The sequence below is a fragment of the Macaca thibetana genome, chromosome X (assembly GCF_024542745.1).
Source record: "Macaca thibetana thibetana isolate TM-01 chromosome X, ASM2454274v1, whole genome shotgun sequence".
Classification (NCBI taxonomy): domain Eukaryota; kingdom Metazoa; phylum Chordata; class Mammalia; order Primates; family Cercopithecidae; genus Macaca; species Macaca thibetana.
This window is the reverse complement of record NC_065598.1, coordinates 111,099,103-111,111,455: the sequence shown is the minus strand read 5'-3', so window position 1 is coordinate 111,111,455 and position 12,353 is coordinate 111,099,103. Positions and strand designations below refer to the sequence as shown.

The 12,353-nt window shown below is 61.3% G+C and overlaps 1 protein-coding gene across 2 annotated transcripts in view; it reads left to right on the top strand.

The window, feature by feature from the left end:
* The window catches only part of LOC126946626 (uncharacterized), a 120,153-nt gene that overhangs the window by 99,004 nt on the left and 8,796 nt on the right, over nt 1-12,353 (top strand). Inside the window, exon 2 of one of the 2 annotated variants that reach the window (XM_050777188.1) lies at nt 6,322-6,600. The exons of the other annotated variant lie outside the window; for it this stretch is intronic. Within the exon in view, the coding sequence (XP_050633145.1) occupies nt 6,322-6,450 (129 nt within the window). The 3' untranslated portion in view covers nt 6,451-6,600. Of the gene's footprint in view, nt 1-6,321; nt 6,601-12,353 lie in introns of those variants that run through there. 2 annotated transcript variants of the gene reach the window in all.

Genomic DNA, 12,353 nt, shown 5'->3' with positions numbered 1-12,353 from the left:
CCTCCTCACACCTGGCCTACGTCCAACTCTCCACGGCCCTGCCCGGAAGGCTGGACGTAGAAATCCCACAGAGGCGTGCATGCCGTTGAGGGCTCGTGGGTGCCATGGAGGGGCGGTAGATGGCCCAGCCCCAAGTGTACCGATCTTCCTCCCCAAACCTATTCTGTGACGGAAACCCGATGTTCACCTCGTCAAGCAGTCAAGGCGTGGGCAGAGGCCTGACGTCTGCTGCAGGAACACAGTGACATTGAATGCTCTTCCCAAGACAGACAAATCACTAGGGACACACTATGCCAAGCTGCTACCTCCCTGGCCCTTTCCGGACTCTTTGACCCCCACGGACTTTCCCTAGGGATTTTCCACGACACACTTTCTTCTCTCTCTCTCTGTCTCTCTCTCTCTCTCTCTCTCTCTCTCTCGCTCTCTCTGTCTCTCTCTCAATCCCATAATCACTCTCTCTCTCGTGCCAGGTTCGCGCCCAGCGCTCTCTCGCCCACTTCTACTGGGGCCTGTTCCTCTCCTGCTATCTGTCTCTCAACGTCATTGATTTTCTCGTACTGCCCGGGACGTCTTGCCCACGTGTGCCTTTAAAACGCTAAGAGATGCAACTGAACGTGTGAGACATGGCGCAGATAGGCCGAGAGGCGGCAAGAGAAATGCCCCAGAACTCAAGAACCCGGCCACGCCCTCCGCTTCTACCACCACCAGCAACACCAACCCAGGGGCCTGCTTTCGCGGTCCCCCTAGGCAAGGTGAGGCAAGTCCCACTTGAATGTCATCCGGTTCCTCTTGGGAACGCTGGACCGCGCTCAACCTTAACTGTGCGTTAAGGTGGAAGTTGGATTTCTCTTTGCATGACAGTGTCTCTGCACAAGGCCGTGGAGGGGCACACGGATCCACCTGGCTCGCTCTCTAGGTGGATTCAGGTGGAACGGAGGACCATGAACACTCAGGACTTTTTCTGCTTGGGCCCTGTGCTTTTCAGGTTTCGGGCCTAAGAGGCCCATCACCTCCTTATACCTTTTTTCTGAGTATTAAAAAAAAAAAAAGAAAAAAAAAAAGAAACCTGGACACATCACCTGTCACCTCAGAAGGGTCCTCGGTATTCCTTTTCTACTCCTGAATTCAGCGACATAGTGCTGATCTCCATCCATTGGACGCGAGTCCCCGTTCTCTTGGGGACTCCTGGACACTCTGGGAAACGCCAGAAAGCCTCGGGGAATGGCCCCGTCCGCTGCTGTACCAGACCGGGTCCTGCGAAAGATGCATCTTCCGAGCCTCCTCCCTGCACGTCCCGTTGGACCTGCCCCGATTCTACCTCAGGGACCCACTGGAGGAGAGGCACAGGGATGCTGCCTCAGCAGCAGACCCTTCTAGGGCTGAGCAGGCTGTCCCCAGGCAGGCAGAGTCCGACGGGTCCTTCCTCCTGGGACTCCAGCAGGCCTAGGAAAGCAGCGGTCCCCCTCGGCTGATGCCCAGAGAGACTCCATTACGCAAGCTTTGCCACCGAACCCATCGGTCGGTGCGCCTCTGATCACAGGCCAAGGGCCTGCGCACCCCCAAAGACAACCGGGGGTCCCCGGAAGGCCCCCAGGCTGAAATGAGCACCACCGGGAATGGCCGGCCTCCAAGACAACTTGGGGGCATGGACACCACAAGACAGGGTCACAGGTCTCAACGAGGCGGATGCCTGGTGTCTGAGGGGGGCCGGGCCGGGCCTGGCCTCGCCTTGGCGTCCACCTCGTCTGGAAGCGTCTGGGTACGGGCCCCGCAGGATGCCCCGCGGCCCACCTTCCTCCCTAGGCCGCAAGGAGCAACACCCCGGCGCCGGCCAGTCCCGGCGGGCACCGGCGCCACTGGCCACGGAACTCAGCTCTGGCAGTGGCCCCTCCTCACTGGCGTGCAGTGCGGCCGAGGGAGCCTCCCGGGGCCGAGGACCCAACTAGGCCGTCACCCCGGGTGCTCCCACGGAAACGGGCACCAGGCAAACTGCCCACGGCCCCGAGCCCAGGCTCCTTGGCGGAGGCCTCCGCTAGTCCCGCCCAGATCATGGCCGCCACCAGCCTCCCGGGCCTTGGCTTCCTGTACGGCAACCGCCCGGCGTCCCGGCTGTCCAGCTAGACCTGGCGCCTGTGTCTGGGGCTTCCAGGGCGCGAACTGGCGGCGGACCCTGCTTCCCTCGGGCCTCCAGAGACCTCGGATCCGTCCGGGCACCGGTCCTAGTCCTGCCTGCTCCCCCAGGGCAGTCCCAAGCCACTCCTCCCCAGGCGAGCACAGGGACCGGTGCTCGATTGCCAAGCGGGTTCCTCTTGATGGCAGTATTGCTCCAGAAATGCCCACCTGCCCTTCCCCCATGTCCACTCCCTCCGCCCTCTGCGGAGGAAAAAAAAACGCCAAGAGCGCTCCGCACATGGCCCTTCAGCATCTCGGCCGCTTTGGGCCAGCTCTGGCCCACCTGCCGGACCCTGTCCTTGGCAGACGGGACTCGGCAGGGTCCTTCTACTAGCCTGCCTTCCTGACAAACCAGAAAGCGGTCCCCTTGGGCCGCCCTGGGGATGCAGCCGAACTAACCGCATCCCTAACCATGCCTTTGGGATGGGGAGGATGGTGGAACCCGCAGGGAAGAGAAGGAGACTGGGCACATAGTAGGATGCCAGCCCTAGCTCTGCCCTCCGGGACACAATTGCACTTGGGCGTACTCACGGGTCACTGCAAAGCCAGCTTGACCAAGAGGTCAAAGGCGACCGGCGTCCCACTGACCCCTGGGGTTTTGGCCTCAGACTTGAGGTGAACCTACAATTCCGGAAGAGCGGGACCGGGTCCCGGGCCCTTCCCTTGTGGCAGCAGCGGCAAGGTGCTGGTGGAAGAGCCCTGGCCAGCATAGGTCAGACAGGAGGGGAGCCAGCTGCCACCCCAAACACACCTGTCCTCCTCACACCTGGCCTACGTCCAACTCTCCACGGCCCTGCCCGGAAGGCTGGACGTAGAAATCCCACAGAGGCGTGCATGCCGTTGAGGGCTCGTGGGTGCCATGGAGGGGCGGTAGATGGCCCAGCCCCAAGTGTACCGATCTTCCTCCCCAAACCTATTCTGTGACGGAAACCCGATGTTCACCTCGTCAAGCAGTCAAGGCGTGGGCAGAGGCCTGACGTCTGCTGCAGGAACACAGTGACATTGAATGCTCTTCCCAAGACAGACAAATCACTAGGGACACACTATGCCAAGCTGCTACCTCCCTGGCCCTTTCCGGACTCTTTGACCCCCACGGACTTTCCCTAGGGATTTTCCACGACACACTTTCTTCTCTCTCTCTGTCTCTCGCTCTCTCTCTCTCTCTCTCTCTCGCTCTCTCTGTCTCTCTCAATCCCATAATCACTCTCTCTCTCGTGCCAGGTTCGCGCCCAGCGCTCTCTCGCCCACTTCTACTGGGGCCTGTTCCTCTCCTGCTATCTGTCTCAACGTCATTGATTTTCTCGTACTGCCCGGGACGTCTTGCCCACGTGTGCCTTTAAAACGCTAAGAGATGCAACTGAACGTGTGAGACATGGCGCAGATAGGCCGAGAGGCGGCAAGAGAAATGCCCCAGAACTCAAGAACCCGGCCACGCCCTCCGCTTCTACCACCACCAGCAACACCAACCCAGGGGCCTGCTTTCGCGGTCCCCCTAGGCAAGGTGAGGCAAGTCCCACTTGAATGTCATCCGGTTCCTCTTGGGAACGCTGGACCGCGCTCAACCTTAACTGTGCGTTAAGGTGGAAGTTGGATTTCTCTTTGCATGACAGTGTCTCTGCACAAGGCCGTGGAGGGGCACACGGATCCACCTGGCTCGCTCTCTAGGTGGATTCAGGTGGAACGGAGGACCATGAACACTCAGGACTTTTTCTGCTTGGGCCCTGTGCTTTTCAGGTTTCGGGCCTAAGAGGCCCATCACCTCCTTATACCTTTTTTCTGAGTATTAAAAAAAAAAAAAAAAAAAAAAAAAAAAAAAGAAACCTGGACATTCCACCTGTCACCTCAGAAGGGTCCTCGGTATTCCTTTTCTACTCCTGAATTCAGCGACATAGTGCTGATCTCCATCCATTGGACGCGAGTCCCCGTTCTCTTGGGGACTCCTGGACACTCTGGGAAACGCCAGAAAGCCTCGGGGAATGGCCCCGTCCGCTGCTGTACCAGACCGGGTCCTGCGAAAGATGCATCTTCCGAGCCTCCTCCCTGCACGTCCCGTTGGACCTGCCCCGATTCTACCTCAGGGACCCACTGGAGGAGAGGCACAGGGATGCTGCCTCAGCAGCAGACCCTTCTAGGGCTGAGCAGGCTGTCCCCAGGCAGGCAGAGTCCGACGGGTCCTTCCTCCTGGGACTCCAGCAGGCCTAGGAAAGCAGCGGTCCCCCTCGGCTGATGCCCAGAGAGACTCCATTACGCAAGCTTTGCCACCGAACCCATCGGTCGGTGCGCCTCTGATCACAGGCCAAGGGCCTGCGCACCCCCAAAGACAACCGGGGTCCCCGGAAGGCCCCCAGGCTGAAATGAGCACCACCGGGAATGGCCGGCCTCCAAGACAACTTGGGGGCATGGACACACCACAAGACAGGGTCACAGGTCTCAACGAGGCGGATGCCTGGTGTCTGAGGGGGGCCGGGCCGGGCCTGGCCTCGCCTTGGCGTCCACCTCGTCTGGAAGCGTCTGGGTACGGGCCCCGCAGGATGCCCCGCGGCCCACCTTCCTCCCTAGGCCGCAAGGAGCAACACCCCGGCGCCGGCCAGTCCCGGCGGGCACCGGCGCCACTGGCCACGGAACTCAGCTCTGGCAGTGGCCCCTCCTCACTGGCGTGCAGTGCGGCCGAGGGAGCCTCCCGGGGCCGAGGACCCAACTAGGCCGTCACCCCGGGTGCTCCCACGGAAACGGGCACCAGGCAAACTGCCCACGGCCCCGAGCCCAGGCTCCTTGGCGGAGGCCTCCGCTAGTCCCGCCCAGATCATGGCCGCCACCAGCCTCCCGGGCCTTGGCTTCCTGTACGGCAACCGCCCGGCGTCCCGGCTGTCCAGCTAGACCTGGCGCCTGTGTCTGGGGCTTCCAGGGCGCGAACTGGCGGCGGACCCTGCTTCCCTCGGGCCTCCAGAGACCTCGGATCCGTCCGGGCACCGGTCCTAGTCCTGCCTGCTCCCCCAGGGCAGTCCCAAGCCACTCCTCCCCAGGCGAGCACAGGGACCGGTGCTCGATTGCCAAGCGGGTTCCTCTTGATGGCAGTATTGCTCCAGAAATGCCCACCTGCCCTTCCCCCATGTCCACTCCCTCCGCCCTCTGCGGAGGAAAAAACGCCAAGAGCGCTCCGCACATGGCCCTTCAGCATCTCGGCCGCTTTGGGCCAGCTCTGGCCCACCTGCCGGACCCTGTCCTTGGCAGACGGGACTCGGCAGGGTCCTTCTACTAGCCTGCCTTCCTGACAAACCAGAAAGCGGTCCCCTTGGGCCGCCCTGGGGATGCAGCCGAACTAACCGCATCCCTAACCATGCCTTTGGGATGGGGAGGATGGTGGAACCCGCAGGGAAGAGAAGGAGACTGGGCACATAGTAGGATGCCAGCCCTAGCTCTGCCCTCCGGGACACAATTGCACTTGGGCGTACTCACGGGTCACTGCAAAGCCAGCTTGACCAAGAGGTCAAAGGCGACCGGCGTCCCACTGACCCCTGGGGTTTTGGCCTCAGACTTGAGGTGAACCTACAATTCCGGAAGAGCGGGACCGGGTCCCGGGCCCTTCCCTTGTGGCAGCAGCGGCAAGGTGCTGGTGGAAGAGCCCTGGCCAGCATAGGTCAGACAGGAGGGGAGCCAGCTGCCACCCCAAACACACCTGTCCTCCTCACACCTGGCCTACGTCCAACTCTCCACGGCCCTGCCCGGAAGGCTGGACGTAGAAATCCCACAGAGGCGTGCATGCCGTTGAGGGCTCGTGGGTGCCATGGAGGGGCGGTAGATGGCCCAGCCCCAAGTGTACCGATCTTCCTCCCCAAACCTATTCTGTGACGGAAACCCGATGTTCACCTCGTCAAGCAGTCAAGGCGTGGGCAGAGGCCTGACGTCTGCTGCTGCAGGAACACAGTGACATTGAATGCTCTTCCCAAGACAGACAAATCACTAGGGACACACTATGCCAAGCTGCTACCTCCCTGGCCCTTTCCGGACTCTTTGACCCCCACGGACTTTCCCTAGGGATTTTCCACGACACACTTTCTTCTCTCTCTCTCTGTCTCTCGCTCTCTCTCTCTCTGTCTCTCGCTCTCTCTGTCTCTCTCAATCCCATAATCACTCTCTCTCTCGTGCCAGGTTCGCGCCCAGCGCTCTCTCGCCCACTTCTACTGGGGCCTGTTCCTCTCCTGCTATCTCTGTCTCAACGTCATTGATTTTCTCGTACTGCCCGGGACGTCTTGCCCACGTGTGCCTTTAAAACGCTAAGAGATGCAACTGAACGTGTGAGACATGGCGCAGATAGGCCGAGAGGCGGCAAGAGAAATGCCCCAGAACTCAAGAACCCGGCCACGCCCTCCGCTTCTACCACCACCAGCAACACCAACCCAGGGGCCTGCTTTCGCGGTCCCCCTAGGCAAGGTGAGGCAAGTCCCACTTGAATGTCATCCGGTTCCTCTTGGGAACGCTGGACCGCGCTCAACCTTAACTGTGCGTTAAGGTGGAAGTTGGATTTCTCTTTGCATGACAGTGTCTCTGCACAAGGCCGTGGAGGGGCACACGGATCCACCTGGCTCGCTCTCTAGGTGGATTCAGGTGGAACGGAGGACCATGAACACTCAGGACTTTTTCTGCTTGGGCCCTGTGCTTTTCAGGTTTCGGGCCTAAGAGGCCCATCACCTCCTTATACCTTTTTTCTGAGTATTAAAAAAAAAAAAAAAAAGAAAAAAAAAAAAGAAACCTGGACATTCCACCTGTCACCTCAGAAGGGTCCTCGGTATTCCTTTTCTACTCCTGAATTCAGCGACATAGTGCTGATCTCCATCCATTGGACGCGAGTCCCCGTTCTCTTGGGGACTCCTGGACACTCTGGGAAACGCCAGAAAGCCTCGGGGAATGGCCCCGTTTCCGCTGCTGTACCAGACCGGGTCCTGCGAAAGATGCATCTTCCGAGCCTCCTCCCTGCACGTCCCGTTGGACCTGCCCCGATTCTACCTCAGGGACCCACTGGAGGAGAGGCACAGGGATGCTGCCTCAGCAGCAGACCCTTCTAGGGCTGAGCAGGCTGTCCCCAGGCAGGCAGAGTCCGACGGGTCCTTCCTCCTGGGACTCCAGCAGGCCTAGGAAAGCAGCGGTCCCCCTCGGCTGATGCCCAGAGAGACTCCATTACGCAAGCTTTGCCACCGAACCCATCGGTCGGTGCGCCTCTGATCACAGGCCAAGGGCCTGCGCACCCCCAAAGACAACCGGGGTCCCCGGAAGGCCCCCAGGCTGAAATGAGCACCACCGGGAATGGCCGGCCTCCAAGACAACTTGGGGGCATGGACACCACAAGACAGGGTCACAGGTCTCAACGAGGCGGATGCCTGGTGTCTGAGGGGGGCCGGGCCGGGCCTGGCCTCGCCTTGGCGTCCACCTCGTCTGGAAGCGTCTGGGTACGGGCCCCGCAGGATGCCCCGCGGCCCACCTTCCTCCCTAGGCCGCAAGGAGCAACACCCCGGCGCCGGCCAGTCCCGGCGGGCACCGGCGCCACTGGCCACGGAACTCAGCTCTGGCAGTGGCCCCTCCTCACTGGCGTGCAGTGCGGCCGAGGGAGCCTCCCGGGGCCGAGGACCCAACTAGGCCGTCACCCCGGGTGCTCCCACGGAAACGGGCACCAGGCAAACTGCCCACGGCCCCGAGCCCAGGCTCCTTGGCGGAGGCCTCCGCTAGTCCCGCCCAGATCATGGCCGCCACCAGCCTCCCGGGCCTTGGCTTCCTGTACGGCAACCGCCCGGCGTCCCGGCTGTCCAGCTAGACCTGGCGCCTGTGTCTGGGGCTTCCAGGGCGCGAACTGGCGGCGGACCCTGCTTCCCTCGGGCCTCCAGAGACCTCGGATCCGTCCGGGCACCGGTCCTAGTCCTGCCTGCTCCCCCAGGGCAGTCCCAAGCCACTCCTCCCCAGGCGAGCACAGGGACCGGTGCTCGATTGCCAAGCGGGTTCCTCTTGATGGCAGTATTGCTCCAGAAATGCCCACCTGCCCTTCCCCCATGTCCACTCCCTCCGCCCTCTGCGGAGGAAAAAAACGCCAAGAGCGCTCCGCACATGGCCCTTCAGCATCTCGGCCGCTTTGGGCCAGCTCTGGCCCACCTGCCGGACCCTGTCCTTGGCAGACGGGACTCGGCAGGGTCCTTCTACTAGCCTGCCTTCCTGACAAACCAGAAAGCGGTCCCCTTGGGCCGCCCTGGGGATGCAGCCGAACTAACCGCATCCCTAACCATGCCTTTGGGATGGGGAGGATGGTGGAACCCGCAGGGAAGAGAAGGAGACTGGGCACATAGTAGGATGCCAGCCCTAGCTCTGCCCTCCGGGACACAATTGCACTTGGGCGTACTCACGGGTCACTGCAAAGCCAGCTTGACCAAGAGGTCAAAGGCGACCGGCGTCCCACTGACCCCTGGGGTTTTGGCCTCAGACTTGAGGTGAACCTACAATTCCGGAAGAGCGGGACCGGGTCCCGGGCCCTTCCCTTGTGGCAGCAGCGGCAAGGTGCTGGTGGAAGAGCCCTGGCCAGCATAGGTCAGACAGGAGGGGAGCCAGCTGCCACCCCAAACACACCTGTCCTCCTCACACCTGGCCTACGTCCAACTCTCCACGGCCCTGCCCGGAAGGCTGGACGTAGAAATCCCACAGAGGCGTGCATGCCGTTGAGGGCTCGTGGGTGCCATGGAGGGGCGGTAGATGGCCCAGCCCCAAGTGTACCGATCTTCCTCCCCAAACCTATTCTGTGACGGAAACCCGATGTTCACCTCGTCAAGCAGTCAAGGCGTGGGCAGAGGCCTGACGTCTGCTGCAGGAACACAGTGACATTGAATGCTCTTCCCAAGACAGACAAATCACTAGGGACACACTATGCCAAGCTGCTACCTCCCTGGCCCTTTCCGGACTCTTTGACCCCCACGGACTTTCCCTAGGGATTTTCCACGACACACTTTCTTCTCTCTCTCTGTCTCTCTCTCTCTCTCTCTCTCTCTGTCTCTCGCTCTCTCTGTCTCTCTCAATCCCATAATCACTCTCTCTCTCGTGCCAGGTTCGCGCCCAGCGCTCTCTCGCCCACTTCTACTGGGGCCTGTTCCTCTCCTGCTATCTGTCTCAACGTCATTGATTTTCTCGTACTGCCCGGGACGTCTTGCCCACGTGTGCCTTTAAAACGCTAAGAGATGCAACTGAACGTGTGAGACATGGCGCAGATAGGCCGAGAGGCGGCAAGAGAAATGCCCCAGAACTCAAGAACCCGGCCACGCCCTCCGCTTCTACCACCACCAGCAACACCAACCCAGGGGCCTGCTTTAGCGGTCCCCCTAGGCAAGGTGAGGCAAGTCCCACTTGAATGTCATCCGGTTCCTCTTGGGAACGCTGGACCGCGCTCACCTTAACTGTGCGTTAAGGTGGAAGTTGGATTTCTCTTTGCATGACAGTGTCTCTGCACAAGGCCGTGGAGGGGCACACGGATCCACCTGGCTCGCTCTCTAGGTGGATTCAGGTGGAACGGAGGACCATGAACACTCAGGACTTTTTCTGCTTGGGCCCTGTGCTTTTCAGGTTTCGGGCCTAAGAGGCCCATCACCTCCTTATACCTTTTTTCTGAGTATTAAAAAAAAAAAAAAAAAAAAAAAAAAAAGAAACCTGGACATTCCACCTGTCACCTCAGAAGGGTCCTCGGTATTCCTTTTCTACTCCTGAATTCAGCGACATAGTGCTGATCTCCATCCATTGGACGCGAGTCCCCGTTCTCTTGGGGACTCCTGGACACTCTGGGAAACGCCAGAAAGCCTCGGGGAATGGCCCCGTCCGCTGCTGTACCAGACCGGGTCCTGCGAAAGATGCATCTTCCGAGCCTCCTCCCTGCACGTCCCGTTGGACCTGCCCCGATTCTACCTCAGGGACCCACTGGAGGAGAGGCACAGGGATGCTGCCTCAGCAGCAGACCCTTCTAGGGCTGAGCAGGCTGTCCCCAGGCAGGCAGAGTCCGACGGGTCCTTCCTCCTGGGACTCCAGCAGGCCTAGGAAAGCAGCGGTCCCCCTCGGCTGATGCCCAGAGAGACTCCATTACGCAAGCTTTGCCACCGAACCCATCGGTCGGTGCGCCTCTGATCACAGGCCAAGGGCCTGCGCACCCCCAAAGACAACCGGGGTCCCCGGAAGGCCCCCAGGCTGAAATGAGCACCACCGGGAATGGCCGGCCTCCAAGACAACTTGGGGGCATGGACACCACAAGACAGGGTCACAGGTCTCAACGAGGCGGATGCCTGGTGTCTGAGGGGGGCCGGGCCGGGCCTGGCCTCGCCTTGGCGTCCACCTCGTCTGGAAGCGTCTGGGTACGGGCCCCGCAGGATGCCCCGCGGCCCACCTTCCTCCCTAGGCCGCAAGGAGCAACACCCCGGCGCCGGCCAGTCCCGGCGGGCACCGGCGCCACTGGCCACGGAACTCAGCTCTGGCAGTGGCCCCTCCTCACTGGCGTGCAGTGCGGCCGAGGGAGCCTCCCGGGGCCGAGGACCCAACTAGGCCGTCACCCCGGGTGCTCCCACGGAAACGGGCACCAGGCAAACTGCCCACGGCCCCGAGCCCAGGCTCCTTGGCGGAGGCCTCCGCTAGTCCCGCCCAGATCATGGCCGCCACCAGCCTCCCGGGCCTTGGCTTCCTGTACGGCAACCGCCCGGCGTCCCGGCTGTCCAGCTAGACCTGGCGCCTGTGTCTGGGGCTTCCAGGGCGCGAACTGGCGGCGGACCCTGCTTCCCTCGGGCCTCCAGAGACCTCGGATCCGTCCGGGCACCGGTCCTAGTCCTGCCTGCTCCCCCAGGGCAGTCCCAAGCCACTCCTCCCCAGGCGAGCACAGGGACCGGTGCTCGATTGCCAAGCGGGTTCCTCTTGATGGCAGTATTGCTCCAGAAATGCCCACCTGCCCTTCCCCCATGTCCACTCCCTCCGCCCTCTGCGGAGGAAAAAAACGCCAAGAGCGCTCCGCACATGGCCCTTCAGCATCTCGGCCGCTTTGGGCCAGCTCTGGCCCACCTGCCGGACCCTGTCCTTGGCAGACGGGACTCGGCAGGGTCCTTCTACTAGCCTGCCTTCCTGACAAACCAGAAAGCGGTCCCCTTGGGCCGCCCTGGGGATGCAGCCGAACTAACCGCATCCCTAACCATGCCTTTGGGATGGGGAGGATGGTGGAACCCGCAGGGAAGAGAAGGAGACTGGGCACATAGTAGGATGCCAGCCCTAGCTCTGCCCTCCGGGACACAATTGCACTTGGGCGTACTCACGGGTCACTGCAAAGCCAGCTTGACCAAGAGGTCAAAGGCGACCGGCGTCCCACTGACCCCTGGGGTTTTGGCCTCAGACTTGAGGTGAACCTACAATTCCGGAAGAGCGGGACCGGGTCCCGGGCCCTTCCCTTGTGGCAGCAGCGGCAAGGTGCTGGTGGAAGAGCCCTGGCCAGCATAGGTCAGACAGGAGGGGAGCCAGCTGCCACCCCAAACACACCTGTCCTCCTCACACCTGGCCTACGTCCAACTCTCCACGGCCCTGCCCGGAAGGCTGGACGTAGAAATCCCACAGAGGCGTGCATGCCGTTGAGGGCTCGTGGGTGCCATGGAGGGGCGGTAGATGGCCCAGCCCCAAGTGTACCGATCTTCCTCCCCAAACCTATTCTGTGACGGAAACCCGATGTTCACCTCGTCAAGCAGTCAAGGCGTGGGCAGAGGCCTGACGTCTGCTGCAGGAACACAGTGACATTGAATGCTCTTCCCAAGACAGACAAATCACTAGGGACACACTATGCCAAGCTGCTACCTCCCTGGCCCTTTCCGGACTCTTTGACCCCCACGGACTTTCCCTAGGGATTTTCCACGACACACTTTCTTCTCTCTCTCTCTCTCTCTCTCTCTCTCTCTCTCTCTCTCTCGCTCTCTCTGTCTCTCTCAATCCCATAATCACTCTCTCTCTCGTGCCAGGTTCGCGCCCAGCGCTCTCTCGCCCACTTCTACTGGGGCCTGTTCCTCTCCTGCTATCTGTCTCAACGTCATTGATTTTCTCGTACTGCCCGGGACGTCTTGCCCACGTGTGCCTTTAAAACGCTAAGAGATGCAACTGAACGTGTGAGACATGGCGCAGATAGGCCGAGAGGCGGCAAGAGA